The sequence below is a fragment of the Stigmatopora argus genome, chromosome 2, assembly GCF_051989625.1.
Source record: "Stigmatopora argus isolate UIUO_Sarg chromosome 2, RoL_Sarg_1.0, whole genome shotgun sequence".
Classification (NCBI taxonomy): domain Eukaryota; kingdom Metazoa; phylum Chordata; class Actinopteri; order Syngnathiformes; family Syngnathidae; genus Stigmatopora; species Stigmatopora argus.
This window is the reverse complement of record NC_135388.1, coordinates 311,715-336,351: the sequence shown is the minus strand read 5'-3', so window position 1 is coordinate 336,351 and position 24,637 is coordinate 311,715. Positions and strand designations below refer to the sequence as shown.

The 24,637-nt window shown below is 49.9% G+C and overlaps 1 protein-coding gene across 3 annotated transcripts in view; it reads left to right on the top strand.

Moving 5' to 3' along the window:
- The window catches only part of znf536 (zinc finger protein 536), a 278,695-nt gene that overhangs the window by 195,148 nt on the left and 58,910 nt on the right, over window positions 1-24,637 (top strand). For all 3 annotated transcript variants that reach the window (XM_077620102.1, XM_077620101.1, XM_077620100.1), the window contains one exon: window positions 3,039-5,419. In XM_077620102.1, coding sequence (XP_077476228.1) covers window positions 3,040-5,419 — 2,380 coding nt within the window. In that variant the 5' untranslated portion in view covers window position 3,039. The remainder of the gene's footprint in view (window positions 1-3,038; window positions 5,420-24,637) is intronic.

The window sequence follows — 24,637 nt, the reverse complement described above, 5'->3', positions numbered from 1 at the left end:
GGCAAGGCAAGGCAATGGCCGTGTTTGGGTGGGGATGGCTATTAGAAAGGCTCATTAGAAATTCATACCCAAATAAACAGTTTCGGAATATAAAGCTTCTCCTCTCGGCCGGCCGGCCCACCGCCGTCAAACTTTGGCGGCGTCAGAGCTATTAGAGGCCTCTTCTAGTTCTTCTTCTTGTTGTTGTTGTTTTTGGTGGTTTGGGCTAGTCCCAAAACACACAAGGTTAGCGTGGGCGGGGCCACATCGTCCTTACGTCATGTATTGTCAGCTTTTCTCATTGGTATTTATTTATTAACCCACTTATTACCTGTCTATTTATGTCTAAAATGTCCTTTTCTGTGTCTGTATTCTCAGCCCCTTGCTACCGTGACAACAAAATTTCCCGAATACCGGATGAATAAAGTTATCCAATCCAATTTGTAGACATGACGTTTTGTCCAATCCTCTTTTTGAGCCCATTTATAGCAAATATTCTCTTGTATTTTTTGCCCTTTTAGTTCATTTACAATTTCAAACGAGGGGAAAAAAGGAAATACAGACGCTCCCCTACTTACGAACGAGTTAGGTTCCGAGCGATTGTTCATAAGTTGAATTTGTTCGTAAGTTGATTCAGTGCTATATTGTGTATTATAATTTATGTTTAAGGCCTATAGAAGTATATTGAAGGTTTATATAAGTGCATTTGTATATGAGCTGAGCTCTCACAGCGCCAGGCGTTGGTATTAGTGGCGGAAAGAAGCAAGCAAGAAGTAGCCGAAAGAAGCCAGGCTCACAGAACAAAGAAAGTTGTAAAAACATTAAAGTAAAAAGTATAAAGTACAAAGTAAAGTAAAGAGGAATGTATTAAGAAATATTAAAATGTAATTTAAAAAAAGATAGAAGGGCTGTAAAACACGAAAAACATACGAATATACAGAGCTACTGCCACTGGCTTCCGCGTGACGGCACCATCTTGGGAAGAAAAAAAAAACCTATGCGCAGACATGTTCATATGTACCGTTGTTCGTAACTCGAATGTTCGTAAGTAGGGGAGCGTCTGTATGATCTTTTTTTTCTGACGGTCAGCTCGCCCACTTTGAATGGATTGGACATCTCGTGCCATTTTTGTGCAATAGTCCTTCATTCATTCATTCCATTTGTGCACCTAACGTTCCCCCTTGGGGCCAAACGTGAGCGGCGAAAGACGCGTCTTTTAGAGGGCGTGGGCATATTAAATTGTTGTCTGCGGGGGGAGCGGGAGAGGGGGGAAAAGTGGGGGGATTGTCACATAAGAAACGTCCTTTTTAATCAGGAGGAAAAATATCAAATGAGTGGCGAGCAAGACGCGCATACCAATGCGCCTCATTTGCATCCGCCGCTTCCAAACGCAAAGTGGATTGGTGGCTTCATTTGCCGCCCTTCCATTGTCTGCGCGCCTTCGCCTTTGTCGCTCGGATGCGCCAGATAACGCCGGCCGCTCGCCCGTCCAATTGGGGAAAAGGCCACGGACGGCCGGCGCCGCCGCCGCCGCTCGCTATCTCGAACGACGGCCCGCCGTCATTTCGGAGGGAAAAACTTTTCCGTTCCTAATAATCGTTCGATTTTGGGCCGATTGTCTTTCTCATTAAAGGAGGGCGGGGCTAGGGAACGTACGGCTCCAGAGCCACACGTGGTTCTGAGCTGAAATATGATAACGGCGTCAATTCCTGGAAAAGGGGGCGCTCCAAGTACAACGCGGCCTCCCGGGCCTTTTCTTTTTCTTTTTTTTTTTGTGTTGGTACGATCGCGCCAGCGTTAGCAGGCAGCGCCGCTAATCAGCTTAATGAGACAATATTTTGTGGAGCTAAGCAAAATGCGCGCTGGTCGCCGCCGGCGGCGGTGGCGTGCTCGCCGACCTCTCCGCACCTCTCCATCTGGACGGCAGACGGGTGTGTCTTTGACCCCGCCCACACAGTGGCATTAGTATATCAAAATAAACGTACTTACATCCGGCGACAAGACAAGACAGGACAAGAACCTGAAAATAGGAGTCCCTTTTGATGCCTGAACAAAAATACAAAAAAAGGCTTTGACCTACACGTGAAAATAGCAATGGAGAATTTTTAATTTTAGAGCAATTGGAGAAAAAAAACGTTAAAAATGCTATTTTGAAGATTTGGGGGGGGGTGTTATTGTATTTTTATGCTTTTTTTATTTATGTATCCAAAATATTGGGCACTGCAAAGTAAGTCACGAGAAAGTATTTCGCTGGAGGCATGAATAAATACTGATTTTGGTTTATTTATATTGTATATTCATTCATTTGTAAAAAAAAAATCTGATTTACGCAGTTTATGGGGAATAGAAAAGTGTGACAAAAGTAAAATGCTATATGTTTGACAAAAGGACGTTGAAAAATACAAAATCGGACTCCACTTGCTGTGTTTTGATAGCGGCGTTTACTTGCCAGTATTTCTTCTTCTTCTTCTTGTCACCATTCTCTCGCGCTGACTTTTTTGTTTTTTTGGGTGTTCTCTCGCCCCAAATGACACGGAAAGGAAAGGAGCCGCACGCGGCCAGTCGTGGCGTCGATTTAAAGCGCTATTTACTGCCCGCGTCCTAATTGCGGTCGGTCTCACAATGGCGTCGCCGCCGCGTTCCATTAGGGCGCGTAATTGGCGCAATTCCGATAGGATGGGCACAAGTAGCCTAATTAAGCACCGTTAGCTCAGTGTCGACAAGACTAATTATTAGGCCCAAAATGGTGTGCTCTCTCCTATCTTCCTTCCTTCCATTCTTTTTTTTTGTGGCAGCATTTCTAACGTCCCCCGACAGGCCTTTGGACACTCCATTAGGTACACAATGCGACTCAATCAAAGATCGGCGCCACCATTTGAGCATTTCCGATAGTCACTTGAGCCAAAATGGGTCCAAAATCGAATCCAAAAGAATTGCGTATCGTATGATATTGCGAAAAAAAGCCTATTTTCGTACCAGGAAATGCAATTTTTGACAGAAATGGGCCTGAAATTTGAAGATGAATTTTCTTTGACACGCCCACTCTGTCTGGTTTCCAGGATGGAGGACTCCAGCTTGTGCCTCGGCATGTCGTCGGGCGACACGGAAGCCCACCTGAGCGGCGCGGTGCTCAACGGCCGCTACCCCATCAGCCAGAAGCTCCACCAGCTGACCGCCCAGCTGGGCCACGCCTTCCCCGACCTGCAGCGCCCGCAGCAGATCCCCGAGGAGAAGGCGGCGGCGCCGCTGGACGAGAAGGGCCATCACGCCGCCCTGGCCAGCCAACCCATCGGCAGTCAGATGGCGCTGCTGGCCAACCAGCTCAACCGCGACATGGACGGCGTTGGCGGCGGCGCGCTGAGCGGCCTGAACGGCCTGAACGGACTGAACGGGCTGAACGGGCGCGTGGACCTGCAGCAGTTCCTCAACGGCCAGAACCTGGGCATCATGTCTCAGATGAACGACATCGAGGACGACGCCCGCAAGAACCGCAAGTACCCGTGCCCGCTGTGCGGCAAGCGCTTCCGCTTCAACAGCATCCTGTCGCTGCACATGCGCACCCACACGGGCGAGAAGCCCTTCAAGTGCCCCTACTGCGACCACCGGGCGGCTCAGAAGGGCAACCTGAAGATCCACCTGCGCACCCACAAGCTGGGCAACCTGGGCAAGGGCCGAGGCCGGGTCCGCGAGGAGAACCGGTTGCTCCACGAGCTGGAGGAGCGAGCCATCCTGAGGGACAAGCAGATGCGAGGCGGTGGTGGCGGCGGGGGAGTCAACCTCGGCGGGAATCTCTCCGGCAACCTCTCCGGGCTCCTCTCCCCGCAGACGACCCCTCGCGAGCCCCACCCGGGCCTCAACCACGGCGCCAACGCCCTCCTTCAACAGCAGCAACTGGGCTCGGCCTGCGGCCTGCTCCCGCCTTCGGCCCCGGAGACCGCCTCCCGGCCCCCTTCCCCGTCCCCGCCCAGGCCGTCCGGCCCCCAGGACGAGCCGGCCCTCCACCCGGCCGCCGGCTTCCGCTGCACCTTCTGCAAGGGCAAGTTCAAGAAACGCGAGGAGCTGGAACGCCACATCCGCATCCTCCACAAGCCCTACAAGTGCACCCTGTGCGAGTTTGCCGCCGCCCACGAAGAGGAGCTGATCAGCCACGTGGAGAAGGCCCACATCACGGCCGAGAACACCACGGGCCAGGGCCCCGGCGGGGCCGGCGGCGCGCAGGCGGCCACCGAGTTCCGCTGCGACGTGTGCGGCCAGGTCTTCAGCCAGGCCTGGTTCCTCAAGGGCCACATGCGCAAGCACAAGGACTCCTTCGAGCACTGCTGCCAGATCTGCGGCCGTCGCTTCAAGGAGCCCTGGTTCCTCAAGAACCACATGAAGGTGCACCTCAACAAGCTGGCCATCAAGAGCAAGCCGCCGCTGGCCGTGGAGCACGACGCCGCCACCGCCGCCGCCCTGAACGGCGTGAGCGGCCTGGCCCAGGAGGCCCGCGCCAGCCTCTACTCCCGCTACATCTCCTGCCTCCAAGGAGGTTTCCTTTCTCTGGACAAGCAAGGCCTGAGCGAGCAGCATCAGCAGCAGCAGATGCTGGCCAACGCGGGAATCGCCATCAAGGAGAAGGACATGCTGAGCAAGCTCCTGGGCCCGGCCGCGGCGGCCGCGGCGGCGGCCGGGATGGGCCACGGACTGGGCGACGATGACAAGCGCTCTCTACTGGGCTGCCTCAACCTGAACCTGGTCCCGCCGCTCAAATCCAGCTGCATGGAGCGCCTGCAGGCCGCCGCCAAAGTGGCCGAGATGGATTCCCTCAACAGCTACCAGGCCTGGCAGATCATGGCTCGCGGCATCGCCATGGACCGCGCCTTCATGCCCAAGGAGCAGCAGCAGCAGCAGCAACACCACGGCGCCCCGGGGCAGGACGACGACATGGCCGTCGCCGCCTCCTTCTCCAAGGAGAAAGCGGACTTTGCCCCGCACGCCGACGGCGCCAAGAAGCAACTCTCCGAGGCCCCGCAGGCTTCCAAGGCCACGCCGTCCGCCAAGGAGGACGCCAGGGGCTTCGAGCTGATGTCCCACCACCCGGGCGCCGCCGAGACTCCCGGCGGCCCGGCCGACTACGGCCTGACCGGCCTCGCCGGCCCGAAGGACAAGCCCTCGGAGTGCGCCGACTGCGGGCGGGTCTTCAGAAGCTATCACCAGATGGCGGTGCACTCCCGCGTCCACGGCAAGGATCGGCGAAGCGCGGAGGAAGCGCCGGCGCTCCAGCCGCAGCACGGCGCCGAGGAACGGCGCGGCTCGGCCAGCGACCCCGAGTCCCAGTCCATCAGCCGCTCCACCACGCCCGGCTCCTCCAACGTCACCGAGGAGAGCGGCGCCGGGGGCGCCCGATCGCAGACGGGGAGCGTCCAGGACGACAGCCCGCGTCCCGCCTCGCCGTCTTCAGGTAGGACGCTCATTTTTTTCCCTCACTAAGCCGTTCGTCGCCCGTCTGTGGTTAAGCTAGCCCAGGGTTGGGCAAACTTTTCGGCCCGGGGGCCACATTGACTTTAAAAATTTGACAGGCGGGCGGGCCGGGTCAGCACAAGATACGATACATATAAAAACTGCATCCGTTTACAGTACATATGAAACATAAACAGTGTCAATTTGTCCAAAATCACAAAACGACGGCAGAATTGCTCATGCAGGTCATCCAATGATTTCCTGTATTTTTCACATGCGGGGGCCTCTTTTAACGCAACCAGTGTGGGGAAATGAGCAAATGACTTGTCTGATATTTGCTTGAAAAATAAAACCAGCTTGGTTTTGAAGGCGGAAGGTTTGCTTGCATCAAAAAAAAGATAGAAGGGCTGTAAAACACGATAAACAAATAAGAGTGGACAGAGCTACTGCCACTGGCTTCCGCGTGACGGCGTCATCTTGGAAAAAAATATATAATAATTTGGACAACGGGCCGTAGTTTGCCCGTGTCTGAGCTAGCCTCATTTCTTGGAATTTTGCGTTGACCGCGGGCGGGGCAGGCAGTTTTTTTTTTCCTTTTTCTTTTGCACAGAACAATCTTGCATATTTATCTCCTCTCCGCATGCTAGCTTTTAAAAACAAGCACTTCTGTCACGGTCCGTTGAGGCGCGAGTACATTTGGACCCCGAAGCGGGCAATTTGACCCGAGGAGGCGCAAAGTACAATGTTTGTAACGTCCCAAAACAGACGTGAACGCGTAAAGAAAGAACACATTGACGGGGGGTCTGAGATGTAACCGAAACGTAACTGGCTAGACGTGTCCGCCGAACTTGCTCCCTTGGGTGCTTCTCCAATCAATCGTCGGCCTCCTTTCTTGGAATTTTCCAGGGACATTTTTGCCTCTGAGCGCACGTGTCAATTTGTCTGGTTTATTTATGTTAATGACTGACTGACTGACTGACTGACTGACTTTGATAGATTGGACTTTGCTGAGCCACGACCTATAGTCAAAAGGCAATTGAAGAAAGGTTTTTGCTTCTTTTGGTGGTGGTGTGGGGTACATGGTCGATTGGTCGCCGGTCTTTTGGTCGCCGATCTTTTGGTCACCGGTCTTTTGGTCGCCCGGAAGGTTATTGATAATTACCATTTAAATGGTTGCTCAAATTCCCTAAATACAAATACAATCAGATACACTACAAAATAATAATATTTGTGTTTTTTTTGTATGTATCTATTATCAAACATGAGATAAAGCAGTCGTCTGTTATAGAGCCATAGGTTCCCTACCCCTGCGCTAGCGCTAGCATAGCCGCCACGCCGCAATCTGGCCGATATCATTTTCCAATCAGGGCCTCCCGTCTGGCGGGGAAGAACCAAGCTCGGCCCTTAACGCAGGCAGGCTAGACGTGCGTCGTACCACTTAACCAAAGCTTTTAAGCACGGTTAGTGTTACCGTTAGCGATAGGGTTACCGTGACCATTAGCTTTAGGACCGGCATTACGTTAGCCTCCGCCGTTCGGGTCCGACCCCGGTAAAGCCGGCTAGGTGTTCGTTTACGGCTCTCGGAAATTGGGCGAAAGCGCCGTCGCGTTCTTCTAAATACCGTATTTTCACGACTATAAGGCGCACATAAAAGTCTAAAATTTTCTCCAAAATAGACAGGGTGCCTGATAATCCAGTGCGCTTTATATATGGACCAATACTAAAATTGTTATCACGATAAGATAAAATAAATTAGTCGATAGGACAACTACGGCAAACAGCCCCAGACTCTACTATTTCCCGTAGAAAAAGTACTGCGCAGTGACTGCTGGGATATTGAGTTCTTAATACACCCAGTTCTTCAATACACCCAGTATGATCATTTCGGCTGTATTTACAAAAGAAATCCTGCCGCTAGATGTTGGCGTCAACGGAGCATTCAAAGGTAGACTGCGAACTATATATATATTATATATAATAACTCGGAGCTTGCCGTCATTCCCGGAGGCTTGAGAACTACAAACGCTGGACCCGGCGTTTTGGAAGACTCAATTGTTTACTAATTCGGACACAGAAAATGAGGACTTTGATAGATTTGTGGGTGATGATGACGTAAGTTGTAAAATGTCTAAATAAAGTACAAGCCGACTCAGTTTTGCTTCGGTTGCCTTTTTTAAAACGTGTTTTTAGCGTGTGGGTGTAGCGTGCAAGAACTATATTTCCCAGCAGTCACTGCGCACCGGAAATAGGCTGCTTCCGGTAGCCAGCGCTAGCTATTGCGGTTAGATATTCATATATAATATATAACATATATGCGTCTAAAAAAACAGTGCATCCTTTGTGTGTTTAAAATAATAAAATAGCATTATATGCCATGCCTGGCTGCGTCTTTAAAACGGTGCGTCATTTGTGTGTTTAAAATACAGAAATAGCACTCGTTACTGACACTGCGGCTAAAAATACGATGCGCCGAATAGTCGTGAAAATACGGTACTTCCGTCCGAGCGCACGTTCGTCGGGATCGGGCGGGGCCGGTCGGCGGCCATCGCGCCACTTTTCAAAAGGTAACTCGGGCGAGCTCCTCGGGGCGGCCCCACAAACGCGAACGCGCTAATTAGGTCACCAACGTGCGATAATCAGTCAGTTTAAGCTAAACAAGACACTAATTAAAGATATACATATAAAGCAGGTCAAAAAAAAAAAAACACGGCAGAGTTAATTTGCCAAAGCTAGCGCGTGTGCTTTTAAGTCTTTGGAGAGAAATATAAATATAAATATAAATGAGAGCGTCTTAGCTTAAGGCTGTAAGCAACTTAATTCCACCAGTGGAGATGAAATTGTTTATTTATTCACAGAGGCATGAAGTCCTTATCACTCGCGTGTAGTCTGATGGGTTTGTACACGGGATGGGCGATGTTTATTTTAATCTAAGAAATAGTAACACACATACACACACACACATACACAAGACCCCAATTAGGAATTAATGAAAATGAGCACGAGATAAAAAGCTATTTTCTTTATAGACACTATTAAACACAACGCTTTCTCAACAGGCTGGGGGTGTCGCCGACATAATTAGCTGCTGAATTTTAATGCGCTGGCTTTGACTTTTTTTTTCTCCTCTTCTTAGCGTCCATCGCGAAAAAATAAATAAAAAATAGAATGAATAAAATAAAACACTCGACACAAAGATGCAACTTAAGTCTGCCCTCTTTGGATGTTGGATTAAAAATACAGAAAATGCACACGAATGTCAGCGGCGGATGGAAGAACGTCTCTAATATTGACGAGTGCCAATGCGGCTAACACGTTAGCGACACGTCGTCTTGTTTGAGTCTATCTCGTGTCCTTTTGAATGTCACTTGTTCATCTAATTATTAAAACATGACGCCAACTGTTATTTACAAAGTAGCTAGCTAGCAGACGACGGGAGGGAATCTTTATCGACCTGCGCTACCTACTTCTGTTGCTAGTGTTACACCCTGCATTTAATCTTAAAACACAGGGAGAAATATATACACACATATATACACATATATACACATATATACACATATACACATGCACACATGCACACATGCACACATGCACACATGCACACATGCACACATGCACACATACACATACATATATACATAAATACATACTGTATATTGAACGAGTGTAATTGTACATTGTGTTTTGGGTTCTAAAATGTTGCTAATATACATACATATATATATATTTATATATTAGCAACACTTTAGAACCCAAAACAATGTACAATTACACTCGTTCAATATACAGTCATAACTTGTGTTATCTTTTCTTTTTACAACTTCTCAATTATTCAACAGGGCAAACAATGCAATATCAATAACATAACATCCTTTCTATGACCGTCATAGACACTGTACAGGATAATGGCGGCCGAAGGTAGCGTGCTAAATGCTATTCCATGTGCATGACCCTAGACTCGCACATTCACGCTCGTATTTCATAAGTAAATAAACATTACCCGTGCCTCAAGCTATGTGCTAAGACATCAATAATCGAATACCGATATTCTTTAACATGCCATACACTTGCCATATGGATCAAAGGATCAACAATCGAACACCGATAAACACATCCAATCCAAACTTGTTGTACATTCTCAACATGCAATCGTTAATAAATCAAACACTAGCATGTCACACTAGCAACAACAACAAGCACACGAGCTAGCAGTCTAGCGGCATTCCAATCCACTGCATCGTCACTACTTCGGGAATAAACTACGAAAACGAATGTTCCATATTGAGGAGAAAGGACAACCTATTTCTCAGTTTAAAAAAAACAAACAGTTAAGATTGGAGCGAAAACAGATAATTTTGTTATCCATTGTCGGTAAATCGGGACGCTACAATTTGGAGCATGTTTTTCTTACTGGCTAGCAGGTTTGATCCTGCCATTGTGTGCTAGATTTGCTAACAGCTCACTGGCTAATGCCGCGTTCAGCTCCACCGTGAATTCCGAATTTGGAGGCAAGGTTAAATTGTTTCCAAATAATACGGCAACGTGAGAAGAAAAGCTAGCTTCCCTGCGCCTCAAATGCAGCGCTAATGATTGAAATGTTGGATTACAGTCATCAACAATAACACGTGGAGTGTGAAGGAAGGTCGAGATGTTTTGAAGAAGGGGAGTTGCCTTCTCCAAATGCACCTTTCAGCCAAAAATTGCATCTGGTTTTGCTAGCTTCAACGCTATTCGTGATCACAAGATGACGCGAATGTCAAGGGATATTGTTTTTCTTCCTATTTTAATACTAATATTTACATGAAATGTAAAGGTGTTGTAATCTTAGCTTGGTCAGACTTTTAATGCTATAGACGGGAATAGCCGTCCAATCCGTTTGATGTGGGAGGTTTGGCACCAATGTGTCACCGTCCCGCTTCAAATGGCTTGGACGTCTATGAGTGATACTCATTGAAATTCCCGACAAAGGCATGAAAAGAGCTTTGATCGCCCCCTCAGGGCGGCCATTTTGGTCGGGGCGACATTCCCATCAAGGTCGTTGCGTTGACATTCAAATCAAATCATAACTAGCTTTTTTTCCCTCAACCGATTATTTTATCACTGTCAAAGCTTCCGTTAATTAGTCGGTGGCAGCCGTGGAGAGTCCTAGATGTCCGATCACTTTACAGTCGGGGCGGGGGTGTCGCTCGCTGTTGGCGGCCATCTTGGATGGGGCAACTTGGAGTTGGAAAACGAATCTTGAAGTGCACCATTAAAACCAATGTTTTCTCAGCTTTTCGTGACTTTGACGCCCGCGGTCAAAGCGGCGCAACGTTATTGGGGAAAGTGGAGCTCATCGAACACGTTGATTGGCTTACCGTATTTTCACGACGATAAGGCGCACTTAAAATTCTTAAATTTTCTCCAAAATAGACAGGGCGCCTTATAATCCAGTGTGCTTTATATGTGGAAAAAAAATTAAAATGTGCGCATTGAGGGTGTGCCTTATAATGCGGTGCGCCTTATAGTCGTGAAAATGCGGTATTTTTGATGGCGTTTGAAAGTTGAACCGGACCAGGCACTTTCCTTTAACTGTCTTTTCTGAAAGCCCGAATATTCCACCAGGCCGCCGCACCGACACTTTAAAGCGCGGCGTGTCCATGTGGCGTCGACACTTGCGCGACTGCCATGCTAATTTATGTGTCCCGTTGGTGTGTTTTTTCCCAACTTTTTTTTCTCGCCAAGTGCTTCCACTTCCTGTGCAAGGCTCATCCACTTGTGGGAAGAAATCTGCACCAACTTGTCATTCGATTTACCAACGTGGCGGCCGAATTCCAACACGATTTTTCTTTTTTTAAACATCAAGATGCAGTCGCCCAAAAATCGGATTATAGTAGAGTCTGGGGCTGATTGCCGTAGTTGTCCTATCGACTGATTTATTTGGTTTTATTGTGATAACAATTTTAGTATTGGTCCCTATATAAAGCGCACTGGATTATAAGGCGCCCTGTCTATTTTGGAGAAAATTTTAGACTTTTATGTATGCCTTATAGTCGTGAAAATACGGTTGGTGGAAAGACCAGACTGGATCTTCTGGTGACCAATGGGTGCTCAGTACAGTTGGGCTTGTCTGAGCCAGGCCACTTGGCAGGCGGATGCTCAAGCCGTTGACCTTTGCCCTGTTAAAAATGGAGGAGCTGCTGACATGTGACACCGCCGCTGAGGAATCTCTCTCTCTCCCTCTTTCTCTCTGCTGGTCCTCCTCCTCCTCCTCCTCTGGAGGCCTTTGACAGGTCGCATAAAAGTCTTTTGTGTCAACATCAGGGCGCCGACATGACAAATGTGACATGAGAAATGTGCTCAGTGGCTCTCTGGCTCTCATCATCACCCAGACAAGAGAAGAGACAGAAAGGGCGAGCGAGTGAGCGAGGAGGGCGAGGGGGGGAGGAATTAAGTCCGGGGATTAAGATCTCCCCGCTTTTTTCTTCACCCCACTGCCACATTCCGATTGTTCTTAAAATATTTGGCAATGTCAATTAGTCAGCCAGCCGAGCCCGGACCGGCCCGTGAAAACCATTTTCCAGGCGGCCGAGCGCGCCATTGTCGCCCGGACGATCGGCCGTCCGGTCGGCGAGCGCCGCGTTTCCCAGGTCATTATCGTTCCCCGTTAGCCAGCTGCTCGCCCCGGCCCACCAAAAGATCGTCCTTTCCCTTTCGCCCTCGGTAAAGTCACAATAATAACATGGCACGGTGACATTGATGAGGATAGTCTGTAGGTTAAGAAACCCCGTGTGCGGTCGATTGGTCGCCGGTCTTTTGGTCGCCCGGACCGCGACAATGGGCGACCAAAAGACCAGCGACCAAAAGACCGGCGACAAAACAAGGTAAAACAACAGGGTCTACACATCAATCAAAGCCAACAATGGCCATGAGAGGGTAGAAGAGTTTGTATGTACATGCGTTGTCCCTTTAAGAAGCTACGTCAGTTCAGTCAGGGTCTTAACAAGTTTTCCAACAAAACACAATAAAAGTTCAGGAAATTTGGGGCATTAAGTATGACTTAATAGTCATTCGCAGTTTGTATTTAGGGAATTTGAGCAACAATTTAAATGGTAATTATCACTTACCTTCCGGGCGACCAAAAGACCGGCGACCAATCGACCGTGTACCAAGAAACTCGGCATAACATGCATAAGAAAGGGGCCGGCCCGGCCTTACTATTTCAAAGTGCGATTTATATTCCCCAAAATACTTTTTGCAATGGCGTCCGTCCAAATGTTAACAAAAAAATCAATCCGCAAGTGGCTAGTGGGATTTGGCTTTGAGTTCAATTCACTTTTAAGGTGAATTTGGGATGTTTTGGGGGATTTTTTTTCTTTCTTTCTTTTTTAGCACACTGTAAATTGTGGTCCCAGCGTGAGCGCGGTAACACTAAATGTAACACCCTCCTCGCACCAGCGACCCTGTAACACTAACGAGGAGCCGCATGACGCACGCGACAAAATGGTTAATTGGGCCCAATTTGGACATTTTGCCTGGCTTTTGCCATGCACGCTTAGTAATACAGACGCTCCCCTACTTACGAACATTCGAGTTACGAACAATGGTACATACGAACATGTCTGCAAATTGCGTTTATGTCCAAAAATGTTCGTAAGTTCCATTTTGTATTGCGCGCCTTTTTCCGAGTAGTGCTTCTTTCCGCCGCTAATACCGACGACGCCTGGCGCTGTGAGAGCTCAGCTCACCCAGCATCCACCTTCCTCTGCCCAGTTCGTTCCAATGCGGAAGTGCGTGAAAATATATCCAGTGTGCAAAGAACCTTTTTTCATTTGTATCATTAAATATCTCGTGCATCCATTATTCCATAGGGTTGGTGAAAAGCGAAAGGCTTCTATTGAGGGAGGTGCAAGGAAGAGGCAAGCCATTTCATTTGAAACCAAAGTGGCAATAATAACAAAGCTTGATGCGCGTGAGAAAGTGGTGAGCGTTGCACGGGAATACAACTTGAATCGTTCGACCGTCACTACCATTTATAAACAGAAAGATCGAGCAGCAAATATTGAACGTTGCACAAAGTTTGCAAATCAATTGAATGATGCCATACAGTGCTACCGCATCATTTATGATGGAAAAAAAGAAGAAAACTGCAATCGTCATTAGATAGCTTCTTTCGGCCACTTTCTAGTAAATCTCTCTCTCTCTCTCTCTCATGTATGTATACAGTACTGTATGTATTCTCTCCATTTTATTAAAAAAAAAATTTCAGTACAAACCAATGCGTGTTACTTATACAAGCCTTAAACATACAAATGCACTTATATAAACCTTCAATATACTTAAATAGGCCTTAAACATAAATTATAATACAAAATATAGCACTGAGCAACTTACGAACAAATTCAACTTATGAACAATCGCTCGGAACCTAACTCCTTCGTAAGTAGGGGAGCGTCTGTATTGTCTTACCAATAGAATCCGGCGTCGTTCCGATGACCGAGCGCTCACGAGCTAGCGGCTAGCTGCCCTTTTTAGCCACCCGTCCGAGCCCGATTCAGTCGGCGCGTGCGCACACCCTCCGATGTGGAGCGCGAGCGCAAGCCGTACGGCTGCCAAGCTCGGGCGTCCCCTGTTAGCAGGCGTCCAGCTGTCGGAGGCGGCGAGGGGGGAAATCTCACGGCGGCCATATGGCGACGGCTGCCGTGTGAGACGCGGGCAAATGGCGGAGCCGTAGAGCTCATCCGCCACGCTAATAAGCAGACCTTGGACACGCGGTGCTGGGACCGCGTGGCGGCTTCAAACCTGGGAAGCGTGATACATAAACGGGCAGTATTTTTACTCATATTTGCTATAACGGCAAGGTGAAAAAAAGTGAATGAAATAGTTAAGAGAGAAGAGAGAAGTAGTCTTGAATGAGCTTCGTCAAAAAGGTTCCCGACCCCTGCACTAACCCATAGAAAGACCAAAACAACGCTCCCGGGTTAACGTTTTGGTTACATTTTTTTCGACGTCTCGTTTCCGAACCGACGGTCGATCGACTTCTCCTTTCCTGACGGTCCCCGTTTTGATTGGCGGTTCGCTTTTGGCAAACTCTTTCCGACAGCGCACGCTCCACGAGCCGCGTTCTTCGCTCCAAATGTCGCACGCCGCGTCGTCACAAAGTTAGTTTGTCGATCTCCGGGGGATCGAACGCGCCCGTCGAGTCTGACGACGGCGACGGCACTCCGAGAAAAATCCTGGGGACAAACAATCGGAGGAAATGAGGGAGAGGATGAGGAGGGGGGAGGAAGAGAGCGCGGACGAGCTCGTCGGCGACCTCGCCGCGGATGGAAAGGCGCGTGACGTCGCCATCGGGACGGGAGTTGGGCCTGACAGAAGGAATTAAAAGTCTGCTAATGTCACCTCCTTTGATGCCTCATCTCGACATCATCGGCTGTCGGTCGTTCGGGCGGGCGGGCTGGCTCTTAGCAGATTTTTATCAACGGCGAGGTTATTACATTTCAACAATGTGACAATTAAAAAGCCTTCCGTCAACGCCAGAGATGAAAACACGCCAAGCCGCCTTTCTCAACAGGAAGTTTGTCAAAAGCCTCGCAAACATCATCAGATTTCGCTGCCAGATCAACTTTCTTCTTCTCCGACCAAAAGTAACCTCGTCGCGGATCTTTAAGGCGGAGCCAAGCGGTGGAAGGGGCGGGACTCGCGGCAGTACGGCGAGCAGCGCTTGCGATACCGCGTTAAAATGGCGTCGTCGGTATCTGGGAGCGCGGACGAAAGGCCAGTGTGGCGTGTCGTGTACTTTTTGAGATCGCTGGTCGACCTACCCAAGATGGCCGCCAGCAAAAATGGCGTGCTAGTCAGCCTCGTCCAGTCAGACTTTGAATTTCAATGAGTTTATCAAGAGGAGACGTCCAATCCGTTTGCAGCGGGAGGATGGATGGCCGGCCAGCCCTCCCACTTCAAATGGATTAGACCAGGGGTAGGGAACCTGTGGCTCGGGAGCCATATGTGGCTCTTTCCATGGATGCATATGGCTCTCCACTAACCTGTGATATAAAATATGGAAATCACTGGTGAGACATTACACTCTACCACCACTTTAATCATAATTTTGTTTGTGATATCATTGATACTGATTTATTAGCAACAGCATAACAATGTTGTCAAAAGAATTCAGAGACTTTTTGTACTTTAAAAGTGGTGAAATGACAAAAAAAAACATCACACATTTTCATGTATTTTTACCTTTCAATTCTGAAAATGGCTCTCAAGAAATAACATTAGAAAATATGAATTGTTTATGGCTCTCTCTGTCAAAAAGGTTCCCGACCCCTGGATTAGACGTTGAACGCGGTCAATACCAGCCAATAGGGGGTGTTTTGGTATTAATTTAAAAAAAAAACGTAATAATATCAATCATTTGAGAAATAAGACTTCAGTTTTGCTATGCATTGACTTTTATGGGAAAGTTGCCCCTACCAACATGGCCGCCCGCCCGATATCGATAGATATTTCAGTGAATATGCACTCGTTTTAGCCGTTTCCGCGGCTACCGCTATCGGCATCGGACTGTAGCGAGTGGCTAAAAGATGCTATCGATGTTTTCCCTCGCTCCTAAACACCCAAATTTTTGGCGCTGACGTCCATCGTCCGCGTCGACGGTCGCCGCTTCCGATCTGACGGGAATCTAACGCGAATAAGTCATTGGCCCGGACGCCTTCGTGCTCGCCCGTCGCCTCGGAGGATCTCGGGAGGAGAAAAAGATTTCCAAGGAGGAGGGCCACGGGGAGCTCAATTGTTTATTGATTTTATAATAGGCTTAGCGCCAGGAATCAAGCGGGGGGCCGGAGGGAGGGGGCACGTCCAACTACAGCTAACGCGGCCGGCCCCTTGTTATCGGGGCCCGCCGACGTAATCGGCGCGCTCGCAGGCGGGGCACGGCCTGGGGAAATGTCTCGCCGTCTTTATGTCCCTGGGCGCGCCCAGCGATACGGGCCGTTAGCGAACAGCGGCGCTTACGCGAACGTAGCTTACGCGGGTGGTAGGCGGGGGCAGGGGTTGGCAAAAAATTCATTGGTAGAAAATTATTGCGGTATATTGCATTAAATAGATTTTCAATTGGCCCTGAGTCGATTTTCAGACAATTGCAAACAACCAATCACTTCCATTAGCTTAGCTTAGCATAGCATAGCGGGCTGGTTTTGGGAAATCGGAGCTCTGTGGGACGATTGAAAAATTGAAACCGTCAAATGTGCGGATGGACTTGATCGCGGTCGCCTTCCGGGAAAGCGACGCCAACGCGCACAATAGCTTGAGCCTGAATTAGGAAGCGCGGTTAAAAGCCACGCGTGCGGCCCACGGCAGACTGGAACGGGATGACGGTCGTCTTGTTTGCGCACTCCGACGCGGCAGCGTTAGCGGAGCGGCAAACAAATCGCGCCCCCCCCCCCTCCCCCGTTCCCTCGAGAGCCAGACAACTCGGCTTTGCGTTCTATCTGTTAGCGTCTGCGCTACACCTGCTGGTCTAATCCCGTCAGGCCCGCCGTCGCCCGGTGGCTCGGCGATGGCGGGTTTGTCGGCATTACGCCGCAAAGCTCGGGAACAAGCGTCGTTGTCGTCGTCCCCCCCCCCCCCCCCCCCCCCCCTCCTCTTCTTCGTCTTCCTTGCCGTTGGACAAACGCGTCGGGAAGAGCGATGGATGGCGACGTTGGCGACGCCACGACGCCACTCCCACAAATCAACAACCTGCGGCGGCGGCTATTAAACGTGAGGGAGTTTTGGGGGGGCGCTAACTTTAATGGCTCTACTGGGTTTTTAATGGGCGCCGCGCGACAAACAAAAGCAGCTAATTAGTGTTGACGTGGATAGATCATCCCCTACGCCGTAGATACATACGTACGTATGTCTACACTCTTGTTATGCGGAAACATGACCACCATTTTGCAATGCTATAATACTCGTTTGTTTTGAAAGTAACTTTCTAATAATTGACATAACACGTTCAATTTGGTCCCCCAACATTTTGCACCATCGGCTTTGGTCAATAGCACAAACGGTGCAACGCTATAATCAATCATTGGATTCCATAAGACAGCCCATGTTGGTAGAGGCAACCTTCCCATCCAAGTCAATGCATAGACAATAGAATTTAGCTTACTGTATTTTCACGACTATAAGGCGCACCGCATTATAAGGCGCACTGCATTATAAGGCGCACCCTCAATGAATGACACTTTTTTTCATATATAAAGCACACAGGATTATAAGGCGCACTGTATTTGGGAGAAAATTTAAGAGTTTTAAGTGCGACTTATAGTTGTGAAAATACGGTATTTTGAAACAGATTTTGTAAAGATCATCGTCAAAACATATTACCGCGTACTCGCAATAGTTCTATCTGCGTAACTAATGGTCCGCCATTGGCGGCGATGGCCGTCCAATCCATGTGACTAACTTCCCACGTTGGGGTAGGTATATTTTTTTACAGCGGTACGCATAGCTGGCGGCCATCTTGGTGAAAAGTAGATCTTGAAAAAGAACAACTGTTGTGTAGCATCGGCGCTCGATTTGACGCTACTCGCCGTTACCGATGACGGCGCTTTAGCGCCCGTACGACCATCCGCCGATTCACCGCTTGATTCGAAGGGTTTGTTCAAGGTGGGAGTCCCCGTTGACCCTCGACCTTTGCGTCTCGCTCGCCGCTCGTCACCCGTGACATTAGCCACGCCGGCGCGGGGTATCACCGTGCTCTTTATTTCCGCCGGGAGCGGCGTTGACCTCATTTGTGAGGACAATGACCCCCTTGACTTTGGGGATTAAGACATGAAACCTTTGCGGATTAATTAGCTTCCCGAGCCCCATTCATTTGCGGGCGCCGGACGGACGGCGCGTCATTGTTTTCCCCGGGTAGACGTAGGAAATACAAACGGCGGCTTATCGCGACTTAAAGGCGAGCGTCGCGCCGGCCGAGTCGGACGAGCGGCGGCTTAGAACGAGGCGAGCGGCCAGGCGGAATGCGCCACGGCCGGACTATCTGGAATCCGCCACGGCCGCGGGGCTGAGTCTGCGCCTCGCCTCGCCCGCCTCCAGATCTACTCTTAAGCCGCTCGCCTTGGCGCCGGCGCCCGGCCTGGAGTGGATCCAGACGGCGCCGCTCGGCGCCAATCGCCTTGTCTCCGTTGACGCGCTGACAAAGCTAAGTGTTTGTTTTGCAAGATGCGCCGCAATTGCGATTTTGATGCTTTGCACCTTTTGTGTGCGCGGGTTTTTCTTTGTTTTAATCGGATGCTCCCGTGCTACGGCGGCGGGGGGAGCGCAGCGAGCTGTCGATTGGCCGAGAGGGGCGCTGGATGTTTTGCATGCCGATTAGCCAAGGTGAGCGCTTTTAGCAAAGGCGACAATAAGTGTTAACGTAGGCCTAAGCTGGATGGCACCTTGTTGAAAATCATCCGAATCCTACTCAACTTTGTCAGTGTTTTCGGAGACTCCGGCGGCTCCCTCGCAGACTTTGCATGTTCTTCCTGGATTTGCGTGGGTCACGCTTCTTCTTTTCCGTGACCACATGACGCCACACCGGCCTTAAAATTCCAAGTGTGACAAAACGTATTCGTATGGTAATGCTACGTCACAATACGGCGGCAGCTCTAATGAAGAACGTCTCGACGTAGGAAATGTTCAGCTTCCCGAAACTCGTCCGTGGGAAATTCCGTGACCGGACGTTTGGTCGCCGGACGTTTGGTCGCCCGAGTGAATATAATTTTGAGAGCTGGTTTCAACAGTAAACTCTCTGTCATGTTGTCAAACGTCCGGCGACCAAACGTCCGGGCGACCAAACGTCCGGGCGACCAAACGTCCGAGTACCGTAAATTCAAACTTAAAGACACTTCCTGTACTTTATTTTGAAATTAGCATGATAGAGTTGCTCTTGCGTTGACAATGTTCTGACACCTCACCGGCCTCTCATTGGCTGTCTCCCAACCTCCAAAATCCTAACGGGCCGTATATGGCCCGCGGGCCGAGGTTGAAAAACCTGTACACACGCGATCCGGGGGCGGGGCGAGCGCGCGAATCCCGTTTCGGCGAAACCGTCGTTCGGCGGAACGTCCATTCGGCAACCTGTCCGTCTGTCAAACGTCCGTCGGCGAAACGTCTTGCGGCGAATCATCCGGTCACATCACTGTACTCGGCGTCTCGTATGCCCCTCCCACCCCCCGGCAGAACGGCGGCGTCGCAAAAGATGAAAGAATGCGGATACCGCTTGAAAGTTGATTTCTTCTGGCGAGACGGAGCGATTAGCCTCGCCTCGGCGTGGACCTCCGGGCCGCCGTCCAGCCATCTCCTGGCCTCCTGAGGAACGGAGGTTTTATCCCGGAGAGTGGCGCGGCGCCCCCCACGGCCATCCTCGCTCGCTCTTCTTCTGTGGCTCGTCCAAACGGCGCTGTCACCTAGCCGTAAGGCCGTAAGCTATCCGCCATCGGACACGGGGATGAAGAGGACTCAGTCTGGCTCCATCCTTCCAGTCCTGATCCGCCATCCCGCCTGCTTTGCCGCGTCTGGACAAGGCGGGATTTGTTTTTGCGTGTCGTTTCTGCCGTGGGCTTCTTCTTCTTCTTCTTCATCTTCTTCTTCTTGTTTCTCGCTTGGAACGAAGGGCAGGGAGAGGATGAGGGAAAGTTTTACGGCGAGGAAGTTTTTGGAGGACGTTTCTGGATTATGTTCGCCGAGCCGCAAGCTGCTCACAGTCGGGAATGTGGCACGTTGTCAATGGGATCTATTTCCATGATCATTATTTTTGGACCAGGCGCCATCCAGCGCAAGAAAGGAAGAAAGAAAATGCCTACATTTACGAAGACGCCGTTCCGCCGGATGTCGGTTTACGAAGCGGTCACGGGGATTGCGCCGACAAAATTGGCCAACAGTAGCACAATGTCTTCTTGAATGAATCCGCCGCCGCCGCCGGATGTCCGATGAACTTTTGCACCCTCCCCGTCCAATTCATTTGGACGTGGGACAGGTGAAGTCCTCGCCGCCGCCATCTGTAAACCTTGGTCTGCAGTCACTGAAGTTTGGGGAGCGTGCCACCAAGAACATTTGCCCGGATTTGGAATTCAGCAGCCGCATTATTCAGCGTCGGCGCTCGGGAACGCCGGCTGCCCGTCGCCTAGACGTCTGCTCCGTTTCAAGCGGGAGGGCTGGCGGCCCGCGAAGAAACGTTCAAACTCATGAATTTATCATGGATGGGTCAGATTGTGCCGTCCTTTTAGCGCCACGTGGGTACAGCTGTTGGAACTAATCGATAAACATTCAATAACTTCGAATTAGAGGAAGCACACAGAGTCGGCCATGATGACTTTTATCTAGCTTCAGCTGAAGGAGGGAGTCAGAAAAGCCAGCGCCAGGAGATGCGTCTAACCTCCAGCCTGACCAGTTTGAATTCCCCGCCTGCCCCCAACAGATCCACCAGTTTTATTTACAAAGGTCATGTGACATAGATACAAACTTTAGGCAGGAAAATGTGAACAAAGAAATGGGCGTGTCCTGGTAGATGACGCGCCCCTAACTCATAGGTGTCGCGGACGGAAATTTCCGCTAGGCCATGCAAAATTCTATTCTAGTGACTCCACTAAATAAACCAATTGACTAACAAAAAGCATAAGAATACATTCCATACTCCACCACAACTATTTCACGCCTTGCCCCCGTCATGACTCTTGACTGCTTTTGAAACTTTCCCCGCACTTTCTTCTCCACGGTTTGTGGGCGCCGCCTTTCTACGGAAGCCTGACCTCCTCCGCAACCGTGGCCGCACCCGCATTTTTACCCGCCGCGCACTCAGCGGGTTCTTGGAGCGTCTTCTGCCAGACAGAAGGCCTCGGCGAGCGCCAGGCATCTTCATCATCCCTCCTGCGTCTTTTCTCTTTTTTTCTTTTTGGGGGCGCACGGTCATCGAAACCCAAAGGGGTGCCGTGGAGAGCAGAAATTACAAAAAAAGCTTCATTATGTGTCCGTTTTTTTTTTCATTCATAACCTTTTTGAGTCGAGGCAGCGTCGCATTTGATCGTCCGAACAAAACGTCGATCTGGAAAATGCGGCTACAGACGCTCCCCTACTTATGAACGAGTTAGGTTCCGAGATGAATTTGTTCGTAAGTTGATTCAGTGCTATATTTTGTATTATAATTCATGTTTAAGGCCTATATAAGTATATTGAAGGTTTATATAAGTGCATTTGTATGTTTAAGGCTTGTATAAGTAACACGCATTGGTTTGTACTGGGAAAAAAAACATTTAACGAACGATCGTCGAACGATTCAAGTTGTATGCCCGTGCAACGCTCACCATTTTCTCACCCGCATCAAGCTTCTTTATTATTGCCACTTTGGTTTCAGATGAAATGGCTTGCCTCTTCCTTGCACTACCACCCTCACTAGAAGCCTTTCGCTTTTCACCAACCATATTGAATAATGGATGCACGAGATATTTCGTGATAAAAAATGTTCTTGGCGCACTGGAGATACGTTCACGCACTTACGCACTGCAACGAACTGGGCAGAGGAAGGTGGAGGATGCTGGGTGAGCTCTCACAGCGCCAGGCGTTGTCGGTATTAGTGGCGGAAAGAAGCGCTACAAGAAGTAGCCGAAAGAAGCCAGGCTCACAGAACAAAGAAAGTTGTAAAAACATTAAAGTAAAAAGTATAAAGTACAAAGTAAAGTAAAGAGGAATGCATTAAGAAATATTAAAATGCAATTTAAAAAAAGATAGAAGGGCTGTAAAACACGAAAAACATAAGAATATAGAGAGCTACTGTCACTGGCTTCCGTGTGACGGCACCATCTTGGGAAAAAAAAAACTATGCGCAGACATGTTCGTATGTACCATTGTTCGTAACTCGAATGTTCGTAAGTAGGGGAGCGTCTGTAGTACAAAATACTAGCCATGGCGGCTAACGGCTTGGCAAAAATGGGTTAAAACGGTCCCGCATTGAAGTTGAAATCGAAAGCAGTTTGTTTGAATCGAGAGGACGGCAGTAAGCGAGCTTTGTGCGGGCGCATCGCGGGCGCCGCGATGGCGTATTTCCGGCTTAGTAGCACCACGGTGGCATATTTCTGTCCAGATGGAAGGTGTTGCCGTTTTTCCGCTAGAGCTTTTCTTCAAAGTAGCTTAAGGAGAATCCCTCGTCGTCGTCTCCGTTTGCCTGCTCGTGTTTCGGTCCAATCGAGTGACAGCGTTTGTCTTGCGAGGTGGTTTGGAGCAAATCCTAGTGATCACGTATCTGACCGTATTTGAGGCGCTAAATGAAGCGCCAGCCAAATGCTAAGCGAAGAAAAGGTCAGATGTCAGCGCTGGTATGAAAAAAACGATCCGCCGACTTCTGAGTTTAGCTAGCCCCGTGGCGCCGGCCGGTTCCTTTGTAACCAAGGATGCGGTGACGACGGCGGCGGCGACGGGAAGCTTAAGGCGGCATTGTTTCGCTTTGGCGGCGCAGCTGCTCCCCTCGCGCACAATGGCAGATTAATTAACACAATCGGGCGGCGCTGGCCGCGGCTCAACGGCCAGGTCTGCCGCCAGATAGATACCGTATTTTCACGACTATAAGGTGCACTTAAAAGTCTTAAATTTTCTCCAAAATAGACAGGGCGCCTTATAATCCAGTGTGCTTTGTATATGGGAAAAAAATTAAAATGTGTCATTCATTGAGGGTGCGCCTTATAATGCGGTGCGCCTTATAGTTGTGAAAATACGGTACGCTAAGTGTATTTTTGTTTGATTTCTTCTTGACTTGAGTAGAGACGTTCGTAAGTAGAAGTACTACTGTATATAAGTCGCGCTGCAGTACAAGTCTCATTTTTGGGAGGGTGTTTTTTTTAATCACATTAAAAACCGAGAACAAAGATGCAAACAACATGCTAAGGAGGCACCTGTTATTTATTTAACGTATTTTCACGACTATAAGGCGCACTTAAAAGTCTTCAATTTTCTCCAAAAGACACAGGTCGCCTTATAATCCAGTGTGCTTTGTATATGGAAAAAAATGTGTCATTCATTGAGGGTGCGCCTTATAATGTGGTGCGCCTTATAGTCGTGAAAATATACGGTAGGTACGCAAATCCCGTACCGGCTCGGCTGGAGGTCGGGCCTTCCACGACGGTCCGAGCGGGAGGCGGAGTCGGGGGCCCACGCTAATTGCGCCGACGCCCATCGACGAATGGGTGGACGCGGGGCTTTTTACCCGAATCCGAAGTCCATTTATTGCGACCCGGGCGCGCCGGCCGTTAAGAGCGCCTTTGAGCGGCGGGTGGCGGCGGCGACGCGTGGCCAAATGTCCTCTCGCCCATTTGCCGGCATTCAAATGAGGCCGTTTGGCGCCAGACGGCCGGCCGGGAAGTCTCATTAAGATTCCGCCGTCTCTCTTACTTAGTCGGCGCGCTGACATTTCAAAGTGTCTATTATGCCGGCCCGCCGCCCCGCCCGCCTTTCAGGTGCGATGCTGTGTAAATGGCAAGCGGGCCACATTATGTATCTTTGACACGCCGGTGTCCATCATCGCGGGGGGGGGGGGCAGCGGCGGCGTTTGAATTATCGCCGCTCGCCGCCGTCTTCTCCCCCATTGATCGCGCGTCCTTGGCGTCGTGGCTCCATTAGCCCCACCTCCCCCCTTCCCGTCTCCTTGCTTTTATTTTGGAGTCGTTCACCCCCCCACGCACGCAAACGTGACCGCACTTTGTCAATACTTTACCCTTGCCCCCCCCCCATTCCACCACCACCACCACCCACAGCCGGTCTCGATATAATGATCACTTAACAGTCGAGAGTAAGGCGAGGAGGAAATTAGGGCGGCGGCGGCGAGGACAACAACGGCCCGCCAATTATGTTTTCTTTCAGGGCCCCGACTTGTGCCGTTAATGAAATCTCTTATCTGGGGGGAGGCGAAGGCGGGGGTTCAGGTGCGACAATCCTTCATTTGTCTTATTCTGGGAAGAAGAACAAAAGCGGCGCTGAGGAGTGAGCGCCGAGAATAAAAGACCCGGGCAACAAGTGGGCACCCTCCGCTTAATAAGACGCAACCCCCCCCAAATACGGGAACGCTTGCCTTGCCTTGCTTCCACTGGAAAAAGAACAAAAGAATAGTCCAGAATAGTGGCTCGTTGCTTGAAAGCCTTTCAGGGACGGCGGACGCCCCTGGGGGGGCACGACGGCACTTGTATTGTTGTTGACGATGTGCTGTGCTAGTGAGTCAAAG